The following is a 22,367-nucleotide window of genomic DNA, read 5'->3' as shown; positions in this document are numbered from 1 at the left end:
GAGGCTTACTGCCTCGGTCTGCTAACCTAGGCCTAGCCCCGGAAGCTTCCAGCCTCTGTACAATCTAACTGTGGCCTAGCACGTTTTCAGCCTCCGAGACTTACTGCTTAATAAGCTCACCCTTTCTTGTTCTTCCTGAGCTCTGGGCTGGCTGGTTCAAATCAGCTGTTCTGGCTCAAACTCCTCTCTCAAATGACTTATTCAATCTGGCTTCTCTCTCGGCCTCTGAATTTCTCTGCTTGGCCTCAAACTCTAGAAATCTTTTCTAACCTTCTGGCTCCACCTGCGTCTAGCTTGTTCACCCTCCCATTCAACCTCTCTCTGTAAAACTCTCTTGGTAAAACTGCCTCCTCTGCATTGCCTCTTACGTAGCTTCCCTTTCCTCTCTCTTCTTCTCCAGTGTCCTATTCCGTCAATTCTTCACTGTTTTCCTGCCAGTCAGCTAGACACCACTTTCAAACAGGGGTGCTTCCGTCTCCAGACTATCTTCACCTTCATCGTTGGGTCCACGATGCCTGCACCTCTGTCTCCTGGATTAAAGGCAGGTCTGTATTCTAGCCAGATCACACAGACCTGGAAGGTCTTTGGATATGACCTCTTCCCAGGGCAGCCATGTTCTGAATTAAAATTCTCAACACATGGCTTTTTTTTAAATATGGGTTCCGGGGACCAACCCCAAACAAGCAGTTTACTGTTGACTGCACTATCTCTACAATCCAAGATGTCTCCTACTTCATGACTCAGTTGGACATCCTTAACGTAAATCTCAGCCGGGTTAGTGCAACTACATGCCGAGTGCTGAGGAGCCTTCTAAGGAAGTGCCAAAGGTGGGTGGCCATGGAAAACAGCAATGCAGGAACTGGCCCACTTCCAGCCAACAAAATTCATTCAACCATTCTACGCTCTCAACTGGTAAGTAGGCAGAACAATAAAATAAGGCATAGGAGCAAGCTCAAGATAAAAAAGATAGGGCAGGAACTGTTTAAGGTGGAATAAAACATACAAAAAAATATGGAGGTAGGCGGCATTCATTTCACACAAACACAAAAATAAAATGAAATAACCTACTACGTTGCGAATGCCTAAATCTCATTTCTCAAGTCAAGAATGTATGCAAAACAAGCCTCGCTTTTGTAAAGTTCCTGTTTCTTTCTACACAAATAAAATTTAGATCTAAGGGCTGGGGAGATGGTTCGGTTGGTAAGCTGCTTGCCTTGCAAGCATGAGGACTTAAATTCAATCTCCAGAACTTGTGTTTCAAACAGTAACAAAAGCCAGGTGTGACATAACCCCAGGACCGGGGCCCTGAGTTTGAGCCCCAGAACCTATGTTAACATCCACGCTCAGGGGCGCATGTTCGCAGTTCCAGCACTGGGGAAATAGAGGCTAGCAGACCCCTGGGGCTCACTGGGCAGCCAGAGTCCCAGGCACGAGAAAACCTCTCGCCCCAAATAAGCAAACCAAAGATGGGTGGTGGCTGAGAGAAAGGAGAGCCATGGCTGTCCTAGAACCTTCGTACGCCCATTCACACACGTGCACACACATCTACACACGCACATTCACCTGGGTGTGGGCAAACACACACACACACACACGTATGCATGCACGGCACACTTTGACACTGTGGACTGCCCCTCTCTGAGACCCACCTCCCCTGAGGACAGCAAGTTGTTAAGGTACTCCAGGAATGACTCGTCTTTTATCTCATTGTCTGTAAAGATGAAGGTGATGCCTTTGCCTTCACCTCCAGCAACTTTGTACAAATTCTTTAGGTCTTCTATTAGGTTGGTCACATTGTATGACCTAGAAGAGAAGCAGGAGATGGGTTTTTTGTTTGTTTGTTTGTTTGTTTGTTTGTTTGTTTTTTCAAGGATCTTAGCGGGGTTGGAGCTAGGGCTCGGCAGTTAAGAGTGCTCGCTGCTCTAGCAGAGGACCCACACTGTGTGCCTCACGACTGCCTGTGAGTCGAGTGCCAGGGTACCTGTGCCCTCTTCTGGCCTCTGTGGGCACTGCACACACGCGGTGCACATACAGACAAGTAGGCACACACATACTCATAAACTTAAAAGTAAGAAGTTAATGTACATCTATAATCCTAGGTTATCTCAAGACACGGTAATAAAGCATGATAATTAGAGAAAACATCTGCACTGGCTCCAACACATATGTTGTCTGCCAGAAAACATGGGAAGTAAAGTTAAAAAAACAAAACAAAACACTAAGTGTTGCCATTCAAAACAAATACATATGTACACAGAGACCAGAGAAGCGGAGAATTTAATGGAAGTGATCCAGGAACACGGAAAAGGAAAATGAACATTAACCCTTACCCAGGCATCCTAATCCACAGATACTGTCCAAGGAAATATACAGCCAACATCTAAAACTAATCTGAAATCGGGGTGAGTTTGGTTGGGGGGTGGGGCATTCACAGTAAATTATGAATAAAATTAGTGACAGATTACATATCGCAGCCATGTGCACAGCTCGCTGAGTGGCTAGACAGAGAAAGCCTACGGATATATTATGCAATATGGCGTGAGTAATGGAAGTGCTGTCACGGAGGGTTACTGATTGTGAGAAGGGAGGAATGGCCCATTTCTATCCACCGTATGTATCCCTGCTTCCCATTAGAAATGAGTGCCGTGGGCAAAAGTGAACGATAGACCAAAATAAAACGGACTTTTTCTCAAGTGTCGTGTCCACACGGGTAAACTGATGACAAGAATAGTGAAGAAATGTCCCACGAAGAGGGTCTCATAGTGCCAGGGGCCACCCACTGGGGTCATGACTCAGACGCGTCCACGAATCTGGCTTAGTGCCAGCAAGGGAAGAGGTACCGGGGGTTGGAGTCTCCACTGGGTGGAAGGGGAGCCCTGTCCCACTTAAGGAGCTAGCCTTGGGCAATGCCAGCCCCTGGAGGGCAGGCTCTGTGACAGCAGTTTTTCCTGTTATCTCAAGAGGAGTCAGGAGCACAGGAGTCAGGAGTCAGTTAAAGTGTTCAACCTCCCAACTTTTAAGTTTTTGTTTTAAATTTTAACTAACTCCTATTAACATGTTTTAACCAATTTCTATTTAATGTATTCTGTGCTACTTAATTATTTGATGAGGGTTTCATAGGCGAGTGCCGTATTCACATCATTCTTCACTCTCCCCCCTCTAATTTCTCTCATGCCCTCCCTTCATGCTCTCTCAGTGTTATCTCTTGTACTATAATTATTTTTCTCTCTTCCTTCCCTCTCCCCCCCTACACACGACCTTCCATTTAGCGTTATTCTTACATAAGTGTGTTTCAGGCTGACCACTGTAATCTGTCAGGGAGGTCCATCCTGGTGAAACTGACTCCCCATCTATGCTGGCAATTTTCCACAAAAAAAATCAAGGAAAATTTCGAGGAAAAGCAACACGGCAGGGCATCATGTCTTTAAACGTGAGCATTTACCTAGAGGACAGCACGTCACTAAGTTCTGTCCCATCTCACCTGGTTAAAGTTATCTGAAATATCTGATAGCCAGCAATAAAAGAGGCCAGTCTTGAAAGGCTCTGCTTCCCCGAGCCGCCGACACCCACCAGCAACGCATTCCCACAGGAGGTCCGAATTATCCGAGAGATCTGTGTTTGAAATGAGAGTGTTTATCAGAAAGGGAAAAAAATGGATGCAAATGATTACATATCCTGGCACTAAGGGGTCCAAAGCCTGCCCACGTGTTCCCAGACTACAGTAGACGCTCCCCTTGTTAATGCTGCATCCTGGGTTTTGTTGCTGTGACTGTTTTAACATGTCACGTTGTTTTCTTTAACTCAGATCCTTTCTCTTTTCAGTTTATGTACATGTGTGTGACATGTGTGTAGGGGTGCCCTCAGAGGTCAGAAGAGGACGCTGGATCCTCAGGAGTTGGAGTGCTGGATAGATGTGAGCCACCCAACACGGGCGCTGGGAGCCAAGCCCAGGTCCTCTGTAAGGGCGGCAAGTCTCTCAACTACCGAGCTGCCTTCCAGCCCCTTCAGTTCTTCCCCTGCCTACCTATCTTTGCAGCATAAAAACAAACAACTTGGTTTGACTTTCTTGTTCCAGAACTTCCTTCTGTGTACTTATTTGCAAGCGTCATTACTAATTTTTAATCTTTTAAGATTTTATTTTTATTTGTGTGTGTGTGTGTGTGTGTGTGTGCATGTTGGACAGGTACCCCAGGCATCCAGAAGAGAGGATATGAGACCCCCCCGGAGCTAGAGTTATAGTCAGGTGTGAGCTACCCAGGGCGAGTCGTAGGAACCAAACCCCAGTCCTCTGGAAGAGCAGCCAAGTGCTCTGAACCTGCTCACCTCCAGCCCTCGTTTAATTTCATTCATTCTTAGTGGGTGAGGAGGATACTCAGACCGTAAGAAAGGGTTAAACCTGATTGTGTGTTACAGTCTGTGACAACGGATCACACAGACACCTAGCTCCAAGGAACGCTGCCTCCACTGACTCTTCCCACAAGCCGCCAAAAAGCAGGTGATTAGTAAGAGTAGAGGGAACTCTTAAGAAACAGCCTGTGGGGACTAGCCTTGGACCTGGTGCGGCTTTTCTGTGACTGATTTCTGCAGTAAGGATAATAGGCCAATGGAAGCTCAGAGCTTATATAGGACACCTGAAGGCATTGCAAAAAGTATGTGTGTACGTATTTTGTATATATATTTGGCACCTCGGTGAGGGCCTCATTGTCATTGCCGTGGTGGGAGTTCAGTACCTAACATGTTGCGTTCATCATGTGGAAACCTTGAGGCGTTAAGAATTCCACCAACTTTGAGGCTGTATCCCTACGTGACCGACATCATCACCGCTAGGAAGAATTCCTCTTCCACGATCCAGCAACATGCATGAGTAACCTGCTCTGCAGCTTGTCGCCTTGAATCATCCCATGCCACCTCTAACTAGCTCTTCTTCTTCCCATGCATCCTGGGCGCGTGTATTTCCCCTTTCCCCATCAGTTTGTCACAATCTGCCCTCCAACCACAAAGCTGACACTTTGTAAAACATCATCTTCTCATCCCCCAGCAACAAGATATTCCCACAAAAGGGCTGTGGAGATGGCTCGGCAGATAAGATAAGAGTCTTTGCTCTGCGCCTGGGTGGTGGTGGCGCACACCTTTAGTCCCAGCACTGGGGAGGCAGAGGCAAGCAGATCTCTGAGTTGGAGGCCAGCCTGGTCTATAAGAGGGAGTTCCAGGGCAGCCAGGGCTACATACAGAAACATACATACATACAGAAACCCTGTCTCGAAAAAACTCATTTGAAAAATAGAGTCTTTGCTGTGCAATCATGGGAACCTGAGCTCAAATCCCAGAACCCATGCCAAGAGCCAGGAACAATCATACAGCCTGGGCATTGTGAGGGGCAGAGACATGAGGATCGCCAGAGATGGTGGGCTGCCAGAGATGCAGTTTTAGTGAGAAACACTGTCTCTGGAAATAAGATGGAGGGTGACAGAGCAGGACACCGGACATCCTTCTCTGGCCGCTTCACAGTCATGGGTACACCAACACACACACACACAAACACACACACACACACACACACACACACACACACACACACTAATTGAGCATAATTCCAAGAAAGGGCATTTCTTCACAGGCCATTTCAGCTTCCTCCAAGAATGAAGAGCACTCAGAACCAGAATGCTAGATGCTCCGGGCACAAAGTCCATCTGCCCTTGAAAAGCAGGTGTGGCTGTGTAAGCTGATTCAAGGGTGGGGAAGCTTCTTTCCCACATCCCAGGACAGTGTTTCTCTGTGTAGCCTTGGCTGTCCTGGACTCACTTTGTAGACCAGGCTGGCCTCGAACTCACAGAGATCCACCTGCCTCTGCCTCCCTGAGTGCTGGGATTACAGGCGTGCGCCACCGCACCCAGCCCAAGGGGGGTTTCTGTTTCAGAATTGGGGAGCTGACTCAACCTCTGGCCACCCTCTTCCGTGCTAGCTGGCAGTGAGGATGCTGTAATGGGAAGTTCCCTTAAGACACTAAGTTTTGACAACATTCACAAACACCAGGAGACAGTCAATAGGACCTTAATGAGGTGGGTCATCGCATCTTTGAAAAACACCAGGTCAAGAGTTGTGCCTCTGATGATCTCGTTGAACTGCTTCTGGTAAAACTGGAGCTTTTCAGACAGATACTCAAAGTTTGGCACCTACAGGAAAGAAAAAAAATGATATTTAAGATGTAAATTTGTTGATATACCAAATGTTTTTGTTTTTGGTTTTGGTTTTTTTCCCTGCATTTTCAGCCTGTGCTTTAGCATTTTAGCTTTCGGCAAATATACAGAAGCTTTGTGCTGCTTGTGTGACCACATCCATGAGTTTGTTGCTTTGAAATGGAGCCTTGCCTACTGTGTTTTAACAAATTGTTCTTGTTCTTTCGCTCTGGCTGCACATCATGACTACATTAACATGTGACCTTCTCCCCTTCCCCAAATTCATTTGGGATCTTGTTTTCATTTCATTAAATCTACCTTTCTTTTTTTTAAGATTTATTTATTTATTATATTTATTTACTAAGTACACAGTGCTCTATCTGCATGTACACCTGCAGGCCCGAAGAGGGCGCCAGACCTCACTATAGATGGTTGTGAGCCACCATGCGGTTGCTGGAAATTAAACTCAGAACCTCTGGAAGAGCAGCCAGTGCTCTTAACCTCTGAGCCATCTCTCCAGCCACAAATCTATCTGTTAATGTAGGAAGGTCACATGGCTCTATTTAATTCACTGAAGTTTTATCACACCAATTTCTCAGTATTTAACCTAGGGACTGTGGATGTTGGACAAAACATTTTCAAGGTTCCATTTTCTATTTTGGAACTGTTGGCAAAGGCTGGCCAGATGTCTATAAATGGTTATATTAGCAAATATTTTAGGCTTTGTGGTCCTCACCATCTCTATTGCAATTACTCCACTCTGCTCTTGCAAAGTAGCCACAGACAATGTGCTGAAACAAGTGTGCATGACTCTGTTCCAATAAAACTTTATCTGGGAACACTGAAACTTGGATTCTGTAGAGCCTACAGAATGGTGTTCATTGTTACTCATCTATATTTATCTGTCTGTCTGTCTTTCTGTTTCCCTGTTTCTATCTCTCTGATTTAATGCTCGCTGAGTACAGTCTGTACTACCTGTGTGAACAAGGGCTTCAAACCACTTCCTAGAGCATAGGTGGCCAGCCTCTGGGGCCCTGAAGAAGAGAAACTCCCTCTTCCATTAGCCATCAGCTCTCAATGGCTCCTTATCTGACACAGATCTTCATGAGTCCCCTTCCCCATCTAGGCTGAGGAAAATATTTTTTGTTTGTTTGTTTGTTTGTTTCTGAAAACCTCTAAGAGGTAAAAATAAGTACCAATTCGTATATTTTGGGTACTTCAAAGGAGCTGTCTTCTGGCTCGTCCCCAGTGGGCTCAGGCATGTCACGGAGGAAATCCACAAAGTACGGCTCGGGGAAAGGGGTTAATGCCACCTCGGGGTTGATGTTTTCTTCAATTGCCCGGACGAGCTGCATGTTGAACCACTGCTCATCTTCAGGAGTTATAAACCTGAAAGGAATGGGCTCTAAGAAGAGAACAGCACCCTCTCTCCCCAGCCCCGCATCTTCCTCACCTCGGGACAGGAAACACCATGCCCTCTATTTGGAGGACACAGTCCTGTTCCTTAGGTGAAGCCAACAGGACCCTAGAACTTCCGGAGCAAGTGAGGCGTGATCACGTGACCTTCTCTGGGTCAGGCTTACAGCGTCACAGAGGGAAGCCAAGAAGAGAGGCTGCTAACATCTGGATCCCTACCTGTGCGATAGGACGCCACAGTTCCCACTACACAACTTCATGAACCTGGTGGCATCATGGACATATATATCGTGAGGAGGGAACTGGAGCTTAGAGGGAGGACTGAGTCGGGGAGAGATGAGATCTCATCCATGTGAAGACATGTCTTCTTGAAAACACAGCTGACTTCACCGATGAATCACGTCTGCTCTCTGATGGAGCGGTGACCCGGTGACCCAGTGACCCAGTGACCCAGTGACCCAGTGACCCAGTGACCCAGTGACCCAGTGAGCTGCTGCTGCAATGTGGGGTGAACTGCCAGAGAGCGTTCTTAAATTGACCGGCAAGCGGGAAACGCCATTAATACTTCCCAAACCTCATTGAAAATGGCCACACAGGTCGAGGGCACGGCTGCGTGGATAAAGCACTTGCAGCCCAAACATGAAGACCTGGGTTTGGATAGCCAACACCTTTGTGAATGCCGGGGATAGCAGCAAACTCCTTGCTACCCTCGCTCTAAGGAAGGCAGGGGCAGGAGGATCCTTGGAGCTCTCAGTCTAGCTGAATTAGTGGGCTAGAGTGGAGAAGAATTGAAGAAGATGCCAGACGCTGACCTCCGGCCTCCACATGCACACACACGCACATACTCTGAGACCAGAATCTGTAACCTATAGCTCTGAGTATGTAATACAAGCATCAATCTAGGAGTATAAGCTTCTCAGGTCAAACCTGGGGCTGCAGTACACACCTGTCTGCAATCACTCTGTTACACTCGTGCTTGAAGAGTGACATGAGGATGGGGATAGAGTCACACTCGTCAGCTTTTATGGTTAGCATCCCCTGCCAAATTCTGGAAAGATCTCGAAGGTTGAAGATGTAATGGAATTTAGAAGGCGTCGGCAGCATCTTCACCTGGAGATGAGAAGCAAGGTTAACATTCTCAATTTAATTCTCAGGTAAAGATCAAAGAGTAGAAGCACACTCTTGACTATTCTACATCAGACTTCTTATTTCAGTATGCTTTCCGTCCCTTTTAAATTTCATGTGTTTTGCTCGCATGTATGTATGTCTGTGCACCACGGGTACGCAGTGTGCAGTGAGACCAGAAGAGGGCAGCGGATTCCCAAGGACTGGAGTTACAGAAGGTTGTGACCCACCATGTGAGTGCTGGGAACCTACACCCAGGTCCTCTGCAAGAGCAGCCAGTGATCTCTCCAACTCCCATCACACAGATAAGACCTGGTGAGTGAATAAATCACGTAAAGCCAAGAACCCTTAAACAGGATGGATGGATCCTAGAATAATGTGTAAGAGACAGATTCCAACCCGTTTTAACACCACCAGTCCCTTTTCGGTGAATTCCCAAGAACCACATGAACTGCAAGGGAAAAGCACACTAATGATGGCTAACCTTACTGGCCCATATAGTAGATAAATGAGTGGGCAAATACACGGATACAGAGGTAAATGCATGGCTATGTAGACATGCAAATCTTTCACAACAAAAACTCAACATGAACTGGGGATCATGCAGGCAAGAATAATGATGCACTTAGATTCAAATACACCTAAGCCTATTGTGTGTGATCTATGCAAGTTCAGTCGTTGCTGTGTGTGCAGATGTGTGTGCAGATGTGTGTGCACACGTATGTACATGTATGTAGAAGCCAGAAGCTGATATCAGGTGTGCTTCCTCTGTCATTTTCCACCTGATATCTTGACACGTCGTCTCCCGTTGTACTTGGAGATCAAAGATATGTCAAGACAAGATTGCTGCAGGATATTTGATCCCATTGTGAACCCCGAGATTGTGAACTGCGGAAACCTGTTTCTTGTTTGGTGCAGCTCAGCCCTAAGACACATCTTTAATCCGAGAACTTCCTGCTTATTGCAAACAGGTGGTTGTAGTGTAGTGCTAGCACACACCTCTAATCCAAGAACTTCCTGTACACAGGATTTAATAAAGTTAACTTTAGGTCAAGAGGCGGAGCAAGAAACCAGCTGACAGGGACTAAGCAGAAAGAAGGGACTCTGAGTTGAAGGGTATTTAAGACAGAGTAGAGAAAAAGAAAAAAGGCTTTTGGCTTTTTCCTCTTGGACTGTCAGCTGAGCTAGCAAGCTTTGGCCTCGAGCTTTTGCCTTTTGTCTTTTTGGCTTTTGGGAGCTTTTAGCTTTGAGCTTCTGGGGTTTTTTTGTTTTGTTTAGTTTATTTGTTTTGTTTTAGCTATTGGTGTTTTTGCTTTTTCCTTCAGGGCATGAGCTGAGTAGGAAGGTGAACTGGATACCTTCTTTGTCTCTCTGAGCTAGCAAGTTTTTACCCTTGTATCTGGCTCCTGGGTCCTCACTGGTAAAAATTAAATGATTAAGGATTTGTAGGTTGTTGTTGTTTTTGTTTGTTTTTTTTTTTTAATTTCTATAACAACACTAGATGGCCAGCGAGTGCCTATTGTCTCTGCCTTCCAGAGCGAGCATTACAGGTATGTGTCACCATGTTTGTTTTCTCACATGGGTGCTCGGGGTCTAACTCGGGTCCCCATGCTCGCACAACACGCTCTTTACTAACTAAGCTGTCTCAGTCTTGGGGACTGTCCTCCACAGAGTGCTGTGATCAAAGCCAGATGACCGGAAACTAACTCCCTGTTTGAAGACTAAGCTCATTCCGTGTTGAAAATGCACCCTATGAGTTTGTCAGGCTTTCAAAGGCTTATTTACTTTCATGTGTGCAAGTGTTCATCTGTGTGCTGTGTACGCACAGTGCCTGCCGAGGCCAGAAGAGGGCACCAGATCTTCTGTGTGGGTCACCGTGTGGGGGCTGGGGATGGAGCCTGGACCCTCTGCCAGTCCAAGTGCTCGTAACTGCTGAGCCATCTCTCCAGCCTGGGTTTGTCATTCATAATGAGCCCCGCGCTTACCTTGGTCCATTGCCACAGCACTCGGCCCACTGAGACTAAATTCCCAACCATCTCACATATCTCAGGCTTGAACTTTCTACACGGGTCAAAGTACCCACAGCCAATGATTCCTGGGGAGAGAGTAAGATGGAAGGCACATGCTAGTGTTTTTAAAAGGCCACGAGGTACAGATTCTCCTAATGAATTCATCATTACCAGAGTGAGTACCTAGCAGCGATTAGCACTGTGAGTCAGAAGAGGCCCAGCCGTCCTTTGTGGCAATGAGTTGTGTATTGATTTGTATTTAATCTTCCCAACAGCCTTCCATAGCTGGGTCCTTAATCCACAGGCATTTTATCTTGTGCTTTGACAGGAGGTCAGGGTCCAATTTCAATGTTTTTCCCATAAAAATTACTGTCTGTTCCTGCCTCTGCCGAAACTCTCCCCCCTTTCTCTTCCGAAATTTCAGTGCCTGTCATGTCAAGAAGGCATGGCTAACAATTCCATATTCCATAATTTTTCATAGTGCATTTTATATATGCCAAATTTGGCATCAATGGTCTTACTCTTATTAGCAGTTCGAAGTGCTAGTTATTATTGTTAAGCAGTAGAGTGTGAAGTACTGTCATTCATCAGCCCTGACTTCCCTGATTATCCATGTAAAAATAGAACACAAAGCGTCCTTTACCTCGTGTGTGTGTGTGTGTGTGTGTGTGTGTGTGTGTGTGTGTGCAGGCCAGAGGACGACCTCAACTGTTGTTTCTCAGATGCTGTACACCTCTTCTAAGTCAGAGTCCCTCACTGGCCTGGAGCTTGCCAAATCGGCTAGGCTGGCTGTCCAGCAAACCCCATATACTCCTGCCTCTACCGCCCCGGCACGGGGACTGCAAGTGTGTGTCATCCCACCTGACTTGTTCAATTTTTTATTTGTGGGTTCCGAGGGACTGAACTCAGGCCCTCCGACTTGCGTGGTCAACGCTTCACCAGCTAAGCCTCCTCCTCCGTCCTCCCTCACTTCTTACGCCACAAGGTTCTTTCTATGTGTCTCTGAGTCCTGGAGCAGGCGGTCAACGTGAGTCATCTTAATGCTGGGATACAGCTGCTCATTTCGGACACTTCGTCCCCGTTTCAGACAGACACTTTAGCTCTTAGGTAAATTTTTGTACAGATGGTGTCTGTTATGTGATGCAGTGGGAGAAAAAAAAATTAAGCCTCTACCAAAAAATTAAGCCTCATACCAAAGATTTTGTCTATAGAAGTGTTCGAGGGCAGCGTGCAATTGAATACGGTGAACTGCCGTTTCAGGCGCTGTGGAATGTCGTTCCGCCCGCCTCCGGGATGGATCATGGCCGCAATGAGCTGCACGTCCACGATGGTGGTGAAGTCGCCAGGCTTGTCCAGGCTGTACATCCCTTCCATCTCCATCATCTGCCGCACGATCTCGTTCGTTATCTGAAATTCCACAGTGACATCCTTTACACATCACCAATCCTCAAGAGCTCCGGAAAAAAAAAAAAAAAAAGTAGCAGGGATGAGAGTCTCAGAAAGCACTCGGCTCCTTCCGTGGAAGGGTGTAGGCTTCGGCAACTTGAATGAAATGGTTACCCACATCCGGTGTGCTATATACAGAGAAAACAAATTTGCAAGCTTAGGCAGATGGTTGTTAAATAATGGGTGCGAGGCCAACAGTGCTGAAGAGTTCCAAGTTTGAGTCGGGCAGTGGTGGCGTATGCTTTTGATCCCAGCACTTGGGAGGCCGAGGCAGGGGAATCTCTGAGTTCAAGGCCAGCCTGATCAGCCTCACTCCTGAGTGAGTTTCAGGACAGCCAGAGCTACACAGAGAAACCCTGTCTCGAAAAACAAAACAAGAGTTACAAGCTTGACTACAGACACCTGGAACACTCACGTAGACACTTAGATCATAACACAGAGGGGCCTCAGCCCCAAGCCTTCAACACTATGAACTACTCAACCTCGTGGTTTAGAGGTTACAGACTCTTGTCCTCCCTTCTTAAGAGAAAAAAACCTTCTGGCGTTGGTTTCTGAGGCACAGTTCCGTCCAGGTTCCTCCGATGACTTCTGGAATACTCCCTAGTCATGCTCTGCCCACCCACTCCCATATTTAACTGATTTTCCAGGACTGCCTCCTCTCCTCACAACCCCAGTGACATCACTGGGTCTCCACATCCCCGAGACTCCCAAGGCTGCTCCTCTGGCTTTAGCTCCCGTCTACGCTCCAACTCTGTGTATTCAAATTCCTTTTGGGTCCCTCCAAGGGGACAGCACCTGAGCACCCCCCAAAAGAACTGTCTTTCATCCAGCCAGTGTTCAGCCACTGTAGGCCAGGCTCTTTTTATACACAAACGGGAATCCATCTTCATGAAGCATGCGTTCTTGTGGGAGACAAAAAAAACGCATCAGGGTATGCTTATGTGAGAATAAAATAGTGTACTATAAATGTTTTGGAGAAAATAAAGCAGGGAAAAGAAATACAAGGCTCCCAGGAGGGATGCCATAATACAGAGAGCAACGCAACTCGTGACAGATGAACACAGGGCAGACACTTCCCAAGTTATGAAAGTTACTGGCGACCAGACAAGGCTGAGATAGTTTAAGTGTGAGCAGATAATCCTAGATGAACAAATGAGTTTAGAATCCAGGAGCCACTCGGCTTACAGACAACAAAGCAGGCTGGGACTAACCACGCTGAAGCCCTCTGGCCCTAAAGTAGAGCAGAAGCGTGAAGCGTTACACAAGGACTGCTCTCCGTATGGCCACTGAGCTTCTGGTGGGTCCTTAAGAGGGACGGAGATAAAGGGCCGGGCCTGGCAGGCTCAAGCTAGATGGCGTCACTGGGACATGCCAGATGCCAGTGTTGCTGGTGAGGTCCTCCACTGGGGAATGACTTGGGTTGACGGGTGAGAGCAACTGGGACCATGGTGTATAGTTGAATGAATGAATGAGTGAATGAATGAGTAGATGAGATGTGGTGTTTCACTGGGGTGTTTAGAATTACTTAGCTATCAGGCAGTCCTGGGGCAAGGCCGAAGCACAGAAGCCAGAAAGGGCATGAAAAAGCAAGATGCCAAGCAGATGTGAGGAGCCCAACCAAACCACAGACGGGTTTCCAAAAGGAGAAGTCAAAAGGGCTGTAGACTTAACGGGGTCACAGTTGAAGACGCTGGGCCGGACGGAGGACCCCCATGAAGTCCCTGAGCCATACCTGATCTCCCCATTCGTTGATCACGGGCATATTAATATCATCAATAAACACGGTCATCTTCCTCCCTCCCGGGGGCCCGTAGGTGCTTCCCATTCTCTTGTCCACGTAGCTTTCGATCGTTCTCTAGAGAGAAGGAAATGGTCCGTCGTTTGTGCGCTGGGTTTCGATCCTTAAAAACAAATCTCGCTTTCAAAACAGACTACAGTTTACTGAGATGGCCTGGAAGTTTGAGCATGATTGTTAAATACGCAGCCCTTGAATTTAAACAAAAAACAAGTGGCGGGAATGTTAGCCATCAGCAAGAGCAAAGCTGGCGTGCCCCGAAGTCCAGCCTCGGCTTCAACATTAAGCCAACATTTACTACTCAGATTTGGCTTCTAATTCAGTCACAAGAGGGCAAATTAGGTCTGGAGAGGTAAGTAAGAGAGCTTGCTGATCTGGCAGAGGACCAGATTTGGGTCACAGCAACCCCACGGCAGCCCACAAATGCCAGTTCTAGGGGATCTGGCGCCTCCTTCTGACCTCCTCAGGCTCCTGTACACATAGGGTATGTATAAACTCCCACACTCGAGCACAAGCACACACACATGCACACACGCACACACAAATAAATAAATAAACCTTTCCTTTTTTCTAAGAAAGCAAACTTGGTTGGTGCTAGCTGCGGCCCCAGACACGGGTGGCTCAGGCCAAGGCACACTCATTTCACTGGAAGCCCCGCTAGGAAACCTCAGTGTGCCCATGACCACCGCGGGTGACGGCCGCTACCTGAAACATCATGGGCTCCGTGGCGGAGGAGAAGTTCAGACTTTTGGAGAGCTGCACCTCGGGGTCGTACTTCTTCAGATACGCCTTCACCATGACCGTCTTCGCAGTGCCCTGCTCCCCCGTGAGCAGGACAGCCTGTAATTGAGGAGGGACCGGCTGGGAGGTGCCAGGCGGGGCCGGGTCCCACACGCCTCACGGCTCCACCTGCTGCCACCCACCATCCCATGGGTTCTACCCACCACCCATGAGCTGATGCTATGCTTTCAACCTGCTATTACCCTCCACCCATGAACTGATGCTACGGTTTTGTTTGTTTGTTTGTTTTTTAACTGTTTTCTGCAGTTACACCTTCATTCAGGTCTCGCCGAGTGAAATGAAAGAGTTAAATGGAGAAAGGCACACAGCTCTATTGAGGTGCTGGGGGAGAACACGGTAGCCCATCTGCACGCCCTCTAGGGTACGGAGGAGAGTCTGAAGGGCGACACCCACCCACTCCCCTCCTCAGCCCAGGGGAGATGGAGGGGAAGAGCATTCTGGAAACTGGAGTGGCTGCAGGGTGCCTCTCTCTAGTGACCCCCCCCACGGGCCCTTGTGTGGGACCCACGTTTTCTGTCTGTGGTGCGTGAAAGGAAACGCGTTTCTCGCGCACTTACTTTATGTTGCTTTGCAATTGTGTCCATCAAAAAATTGGTTCGAATGTTGTCAACGTTCGGAACCAAGATGGACGAGTACTCCGGGATGCTGTCCGTTGGATAGAAGTATGGTTGGAGCCGCTTGTTCCAGTGTTCCCAGTCACCTACACGGCAGGGCGGAGGTTCATCTTACTCAAAATGTGTCCTTTGATGGGGACGCCACGTGATGGAGAGTGATGGAGACCGGGCTCGGGATGTGCAGAAACGAAAGCACTTTCTAAAACACGGATACATCGGCCTGTCTGACCTTTCCCCTCCCATCCTTGCCAGTGGCTATTTATCCTCTCATTTTTTCCTTCTGCGAGCGTTTGCATCTGTATGTGTGTGTGTGTGTGTGTGCGTGTGTGTGCGTGTGTGTGCGTGTGTGTGCGTGCGTGTGTGTGTGTGTGTGTGTGTGTGCGCCTGTGGAGGCCAGGGAATAACCTGGGATGTGGCTTTCCCTCAGGTGTCATTCACTGCGGATGTCTTTGTCTATTTACTTTTGTTTGTTTTGAGGCAGAGTGTTACCAACAAGGCTAGACGGGTTGGCCAATGGGCAGCTCAGACCCTCCTGACTCCTCATCCCCAGTGTTGGTATTACACACACACACACACACACACACACACACACACCAGCTTTTCTACATCAGGTCTGGGGATGGCATTTGGCTCCTATCACTTGCACGGTAAACTGAGGTTTATCATGGTTGGAAAACTGAGCGTTACTAGCGGAGGTTCACTCCCAGCTCACCAGTGGTGACATCGATCTTCTTAGGTCTTTAGCCCCTGATACCGCTAATAACAAGTTAATCACCTTTATTGATCTTAACAGAGAATTGGGTTTTGGTTTCATCTTTTTTCTATTCTAGTTTCCATCCCAGCGATTTCTGTTTTAGTCATTGTTCTCTCTCTCTTCTGTTAACTTTGGAACTAGCTGAAACCTTTCCTCTGCTGAGCTGCAGACACAGGGTGCTTCCAAAAATCCCTGTTCCCAAGGTTTCACCGTCTAAGGCGTGGCTGTGAATGTTTCTCTGATCGTGAAAAAAAGAGGAACCATGCTTGTTCGAGAGTGGGCTGTTCCACAGCTGTTGGCCCGGTACAACAGTGAAAACCTCGGACCTCCTTTCCAGCTCCTAGAGTTTGTTCAAGGCATCAGCCATGGCAGTTTTACTGTCAGTGGACTTGTCTTCCGGTTTCCACTCCTCCCTGGCTCTTCCTACATCTCGTAACCCTAACCTAGAGGCCTCCCATAAATTCCAACCTTCCTGTTCTGCTGAGCCTGGCAGTTCTGGCTGGGTTTCTTTGCGTGACTGCTGGAAGACTCCTTCTCTCCTGACGTGGTTCTCCTTTGCCTCTGCCCAGCACCTAAATGCTGTTCCACTCACTGCGTTCAACTTGCTGACGTGAGAGGCTCAACCCAGAACTAACCCTGTCTGGTCTGGCAGCAGGGACTTCTAAAGCTAAGAAAGGCTTCTCTCCAAGAGTGCTGATGTCCAGGGATAACAAGAACTCACTCTCACATACACACACACCTGCACACATATATACATACATACATATACACATACATATGTACATACACACGCAAACATACTATACACATACACATTCATACACAGACACATGAAACATAAAAACCAACTCCCAACTCCATGAGTTGTCTTCTGACGTCCACACTTGGCCCGTGACATGACTCATCGGTCTCAATCCTTTCATGGTGGTCTTTTCCTGCACCCCTTTCCACTGGCAAGATTCTCCCACCTCCAAAGGTGGCTAGGAAGCTCAAAAGCTGCTTCAGCCCTTTGTGGCATCAGGCGGGCACAGCTGCCTCCCAGCAGCTTTGGAAAGAGAACCAGAAAATCTTTTTTCTAGAGACTGAGAACCAGACCTCTGATTGCTAGTTCCATCCCCCCGTTTCCACTCTCTGAGCCCTCTGGAGGTTCCAGGAGATGTACAACAAATTACTTCTCAACTAAGAGTTAGCTGCATCCCCCATGCTAAATCAAAGGCTTCGTACCTTCTACTGTCTTAACTCTTGTTATTTTTATTCCTATCTTCCTTCCCATTCTATTTATCCTTTCGAGTTTATGCATTCACACAAAAATACCTTTGCTGCTCTGGGAGTTTGGGAAGAAACAGAGGTAAATATAAGAATGGGGTTGGCGGGGGAGAATTTGGTGGTTTGTTCTCTCAGAGGCTCTGGAGGACCTGAGCCGGCCCGAAGGAATGTGCTGCACAGCAGCAGAGCCGCACCCCCTTTCCACGCCCCCCAGCCTGCTGGGCTCACTCTGTTCGTTCTGACATCAGCAACAGAGACATGACCTTGGACGAGCTGGGCACTCGTCCACTGTGTGTGTGTGTGTCTGTGTTGCTCCCTAGGCATTAGGAAACAGGTGACATGACAGGAGTTGCTTCTTGCAGCAGATCTTACTCAGACCAGTCCAAGAGGTCAGAAAGGTCGTGCCCAGCACATAGCCAATGTGAAAACTCCCGCGTCCGGCTTATTCTCTTATGTGGCTATAGCCCCGGCTCCCCGCTCTCGGGGATCCAGTCCTTCTGTCTGGGCCATAGCTCGCTGTCTGCTCACCGTAATCAGAGACGTAGAATTCGTACATGGTCTGAGTGGTGCCCTTGGGTATTACTGGCAGGTCTAGCTTGCTTGTGTGACCTCGTATGTAGGTTTCCAGCTTTTCCCTGCTATCCAGCTCCAAAAGGGCTCCCAAACTCCACATGATGCCAAACACAAATAGCTTGTGGAGATGCTCCATGGAGGAGATGCCGCCTTCTTCCTTGGAGGGAATTAAGCCTTCCAGGAGATTGAGGGACTGGAAGAGATTTCAAGTACGAGCCTTTTTTTCCCCCAAGTTTATAAATGTTCAGGTTTAAATTTATGGAAGAAGAAAATCGAAAGCAGGAGGGGAATTAAAGAAGAGAACAGAAACAGCTCAAGATGCTGCCTAATGACTGTCCCTCACAGTCCCCAGGAGAGGACAGAGGCGGCTTCAGACAGGCCGTGTGAGCAACAGAGATGATGGGAAGCCAGGACCCTCCACCCAGCACCTGCCTCTGTGTCAAAGGCAAAAGGCCTCCTCCAGATTTGTCTTAGGGCTGCTTCTGGCTCCACAGTTAATGACTACATTTTAAATCCATCCTTCCTCCTCCTCTGGGAACTCAAACCTCAGGGCCCTCACTCCCACAGCATAAAAAGATTCCCCAGAAGGTAGGACCTTCTTTCCTGTTCCAGAGGCTTGTAAGTGGTGACTGAGTTTGAAGCTGCAGATGTCTAAGCAGTGGAGGCTCAGGGCGAAACAAGCCTTACTTGCATGATGTAATTGCATTCCAGGAGCTGCATCTTGGGGTTGAGGTTTAGCTTCATGTATGTGTATATATCTTCGAACGCCTTCTCGTACAGGCTCAAGAACACGGTGGCTTCCTGCGTGGTGCGTTTCTTCAACCATGCCTGAGGTCAAAGAATGGTATCTGTGTTTATTAAGGAAGTGCGGGGCTGGGAAGGCAGCTCTGTGTCGATAGAGTGTGTGCTTTCCTGGCAAACACATGGGCATGAATTCAATGCCTGGAACCCGCATAGAAGAAAGGAAGGCAGGAAGAAAGGAAGGTAGGAGAGAGTGCATGTGAGAGAGAGAGAAATAAAGAATAGAAAGCTGGATGCGGGGCTGAGATGGCTCAGAGGTTAAGAGCACTGGTTGTTCTTCCAGAGGTCCTGCGTTCAGTTCCCAGCAACTACGTGGTGGCTCACAACCATCTATAATGAGATCTGGTGCCCTCTTCTGGCCTGCAGGCAAAACACTGTATATATAACAAGCAAACAAATAAATAAATAGAAAGCTTGATGTGATGCTTAGGGTATCAGCATTGGGGAGGCAGGGACAGAGATCCTGTGGCCTCCTTGACAAATTCCAGGCCACCAAGAGATACTTGTCTCAAAAAAAAAAAAATAATAACAATAACAATAATAACGTAAATAACGGAAGTGTAGATGGCAGGATGATTTGAGGAAACACACCCAACACACCCAAGGCTGTCTTCAGGTCTCCAAATGGACCTGCACACACGAGCACCTGCGTACACAGACTCCTAAGCAAAGTGTGGAGCGGAGGAGTGTGCAGAGCCCCGCCCGCCCCCGCCCCACCTGCAGTATGGGCCTCCAGCTGAGGGCAGAGCTGCTGATGTACACCATGCCCATCCTCGACACGGTCGCAGGGGAGGCGTTCTCAATGTTGTGGACCTCGAACAGCAGCTTGCAGGTGGGGGCCATGGGGATGCGGTCGCCGTTAGCCAGGGTGAGCGTCTTGTTGTCATCCAACACAGAGTTTAAATTCTCGATCCAAATGGCATCCACGGGACCATCTAAAATGAGGAAGATGTTTTCACCTGCAAACCAAGGGGAAGAGAAATCAATTTTTATTATTATTATTTTTCCTTTTGGTCGGCAGATAACAAAAGAAAAAAAAAAAAACCTAAGAGAACTAAGCAAATACTCTTGCGGAGAAGGAGCAGTCAAAGGGAGGCCCGGGCGTACCCTTCTTAGCTTTAAGTGTCTTCCTCCACAGAGTGGAGAAGATCCCGTCCGTCCAGTCATTGGTGGCTGTATCCAGCCTGCCGAACATCTGAGGCGCGGTGATGGCTTTGGGGTTCATCCGCATCTCTCTGTGAGGCCTCCCGCACTCGGTTAAGGACTTCATCAGAATCGTTATGACTGTCGTCTTCCCGGAGCCGCTGGGCCCGAGAGTCATCAGGCCGTGCCGCACCAGAGAGGTCTCGTACAGCTGCGCGAACAACCGACACATTGGGAAACGCAGGTTAGTAGCCTCTGGCTGACATCTGTGCGAGTCAGCCGAAATTTCAAAGGCTTTAAATGATATTCGAGTGTTCCTCATTTCACTGGGCGCGGGAGGCAGAACTAGCGCCACGCTGAAAAACGACGGGGCCGATTACTTAAGGACAACGTGGGGACCTGAGTTGCGTTTTTGGGGGGAGAATTCAGCATCAGCTTTCTGCCTCTTGTGCAATGGGGTGTGTGTGTGTGTGTGTGTGCGGTGTGGTGATGTCGCCCCCCAGTGGTGGGAAGCGGCATCGAAAGGCCTCTCTGGGAAGATCTGGGACGGCTCCTGCTCCTTCTGGGTCTCCAGAAACACAGCTTGAATAAAGATTTTTTTTTTTTTTATTCTGTATGGACATGATTTATTCGGGGAGCGTCCTCCGGTGATCCAGAGGAGGATGTGGAGATCACCGTGCAGGGATGGGAAGGCAGACAACTACAATCCCACCAGGGGACGCTGTGTCTGGAACTGGGGAAACTTAGCCTTCCCCTCCCCTCAGCCAGCCATCCTTCCTTGAGGGTGTGGCACTTGGGCGCAATAAGGCTCGGTCAATGCCCGCTCCTGCGCCCACACACAGAGTGACTTCAGTCTTCTGTTTGCTACAAAAAGCGGAAGCACGCAGAAGCTGGGCTCGTGGGAACAGGCTGTGGACGTAGCTCAGCCACAGGAGACTTGCCTAGCATACTTGAAACCCAGTGTCCCAGCACTCCGGTGACAGAGAAGGAGGATCAAGGGTTCAGGGCCATCCTCAAATACATAGGAAGTTCTAGGCCGGCCTGGGTTGCAGATGCAATTCCGGCGAACCAGAACGCGTGCTCACACTCCCACACATGCGCACACACGCATACCTGTCCATAAGTGAGAAAAGAAGCTGACCCAGGCTCCTCAGGCTGTAGGGGCCCCCTGCGGTGTCGGCTGCCAGAGTGATGGCAAGAAGCCAGCTGGGCTGTCCCCTCCCATCCTAACCACTCCTAGATTCTGGTGGCGTCCCACCTTCTCGTAAGGGGTAAGTGGCGGCCGGACTGACTGACTGCCGGGCCGACTGCTGCAAGACCGGGCCGGATGCACTCTTTCTCAAACGAGCGCAAGCCCTGAGGGTCCCTGCTGTAACCACCCAGGAGGCCAGCCCTTTCGCTCCCTTTGAAGACTTGTGTCCAGTGGGAAGCTCTGTGTGCGTGTCGCACACCCCTACCTGCACTAGTTTGAGGTTCCAGGGTGGGTGGTTGATCAGGCCTTCCAGGTTGACCTGGTTCTCCACCGCGGCCTGCAGTTCCTCGTATGTGCTGCTGTCCAGCTGGAGCCCCGGAAACAGGTCGTTGATCAAGCTGAGGAACAGGGGCTCATCCTCATCAACCTGAGGCGGCACACGGCAACACACACGCGCTCGGTCTTAGCTAAGCAGGGTAGGCGCGTGGCCCTCCCCCACGCTATTCCCCTGGGGTTGTGGGGGGGATGGCTTCTTAATCTCTGCAGCAGGCTTGCACCTTCTGGGGCGCTTTCTCAGGACCACTGCTGACCCCACACGGCGCTCAAAATTTCTTGGCGTTCTGTAAGCCAGCCTTGACTCCTGTCTCATCTCCTCACCTTGTCTGCCTCTCACAGGCTCATGCTAATCTTAAAACGGCCAGTGCATAGTCCCCCCCACCATGAAGACAGAATACCGCCGCCTCGCTTACAGTAGGAAACAGCCCTTACCCTCAAAAGGTGGTTGGAAAGCTCCATCCGAGCGGGGTCCAGCCCCCATCTTTAAGGAGTAAGCTGACTCCAACGCTCTGTTTACTGTGTCTTCAGTATACAGAGTGCCCCAAAGCCAGCCTCCAGTACCTCCTCAATTTCTTCTGGAGTGCCCCTGATGCTTTTTGCTTTAAGATTTAGTTTTCCTTATGTGTCTGTGTCTGTGAGTGGATATCTGCGCCTGAGTGCAATTACCCACAGAGGCCAGAAGAGGGTGTAGGATCCCCTCGAGTTACAGTTATAGGCAGCTTTAAGTCACCTGACACGGATGCTAGAAACTGTACTTCGTCTCTCTCTCTCTCTCTTCCTCCCTCCCTCCCTCTTTCACACACACACACACACACACACACACACACACACAAGTTCTCATAGTTCCTTGTGAGTCCAGAGCTTCAGGATTAGAATTTTTTACCCTGGGAATAATGTTAGAAAACCCCACTGACGGGCTA

The 22,367-nt window shown here is 48.7% G+C and overlaps 1 protein-coding gene across 2 annotated transcripts in view; it reads right to left on the bottom strand.

Moving 5' to 3' along the window:
• Dnah8 (dynein axonemal heavy chain 8) overlaps positions 1-22,367 on the bottom strand; it is a 205,054-nt gene that overhangs the window by 90,770 nt on the left and 91,917 nt on the right. For both annotated transcript variants that reach the window (XM_021652387.2, XM_060369207.1), the window contains 15 exons: positions 21,377-21,538; positions 19,884-20,130; positions 19,494-19,735; positions 18,663-18,803; positions 17,931-18,168; positions 15,326-15,468; positions 14,673-14,807; positions 13,905-14,027; positions 11,920-12,133; positions 10,703-10,812; positions 8,539-8,702; positions 7,373-7,565; positions 6,051-6,173; positions 3,482-3,612; positions 1,650-1,803 (listed from right to left, as the gene is read on the bottom strand). In XM_021652387.2, coding sequence (XP_021508062.2) covers positions 1,650-1,803; positions 3,482-3,612; positions 6,051-6,173; positions 7,373-7,565; positions 8,539-8,702; positions 10,703-10,812; positions 11,920-12,133; positions 13,905-14,027; positions 14,673-14,807; positions 15,326-15,468; positions 17,931-18,168; positions 18,663-18,803; positions 19,494-19,735; positions 19,884-20,130; positions 21,377-21,538 — 2,520 coding nt within the window. The remainder of the gene's footprint in view (positions 1-1,649; positions 1,804-3,481; positions 3,613-6,050; positions 6,174-7,372; positions 7,566-8,538; positions 8,703-10,702; positions 10,813-11,919; positions 12,134-13,904; positions 14,028-14,672; positions 14,808-15,325; positions 15,469-17,930; positions 18,169-18,662; positions 18,804-19,493; positions 19,736-19,883; positions 20,131-21,376; positions 21,539-22,367) is intronic.

This window comes from Meriones unguiculatus, chromosome 16 (assembly GCF_030254825.1).
Source record: "Meriones unguiculatus strain TT.TT164.6M chromosome 16, Bangor_MerUng_6.1, whole genome shotgun sequence".
Classification (NCBI taxonomy): Eukaryota; Metazoa; Chordata; class Mammalia; order Rodentia; family Muridae; genus Meriones; species Meriones unguiculatus.
This window is presented reverse-complemented; position numbering and strand designations above follow the sequence as displayed.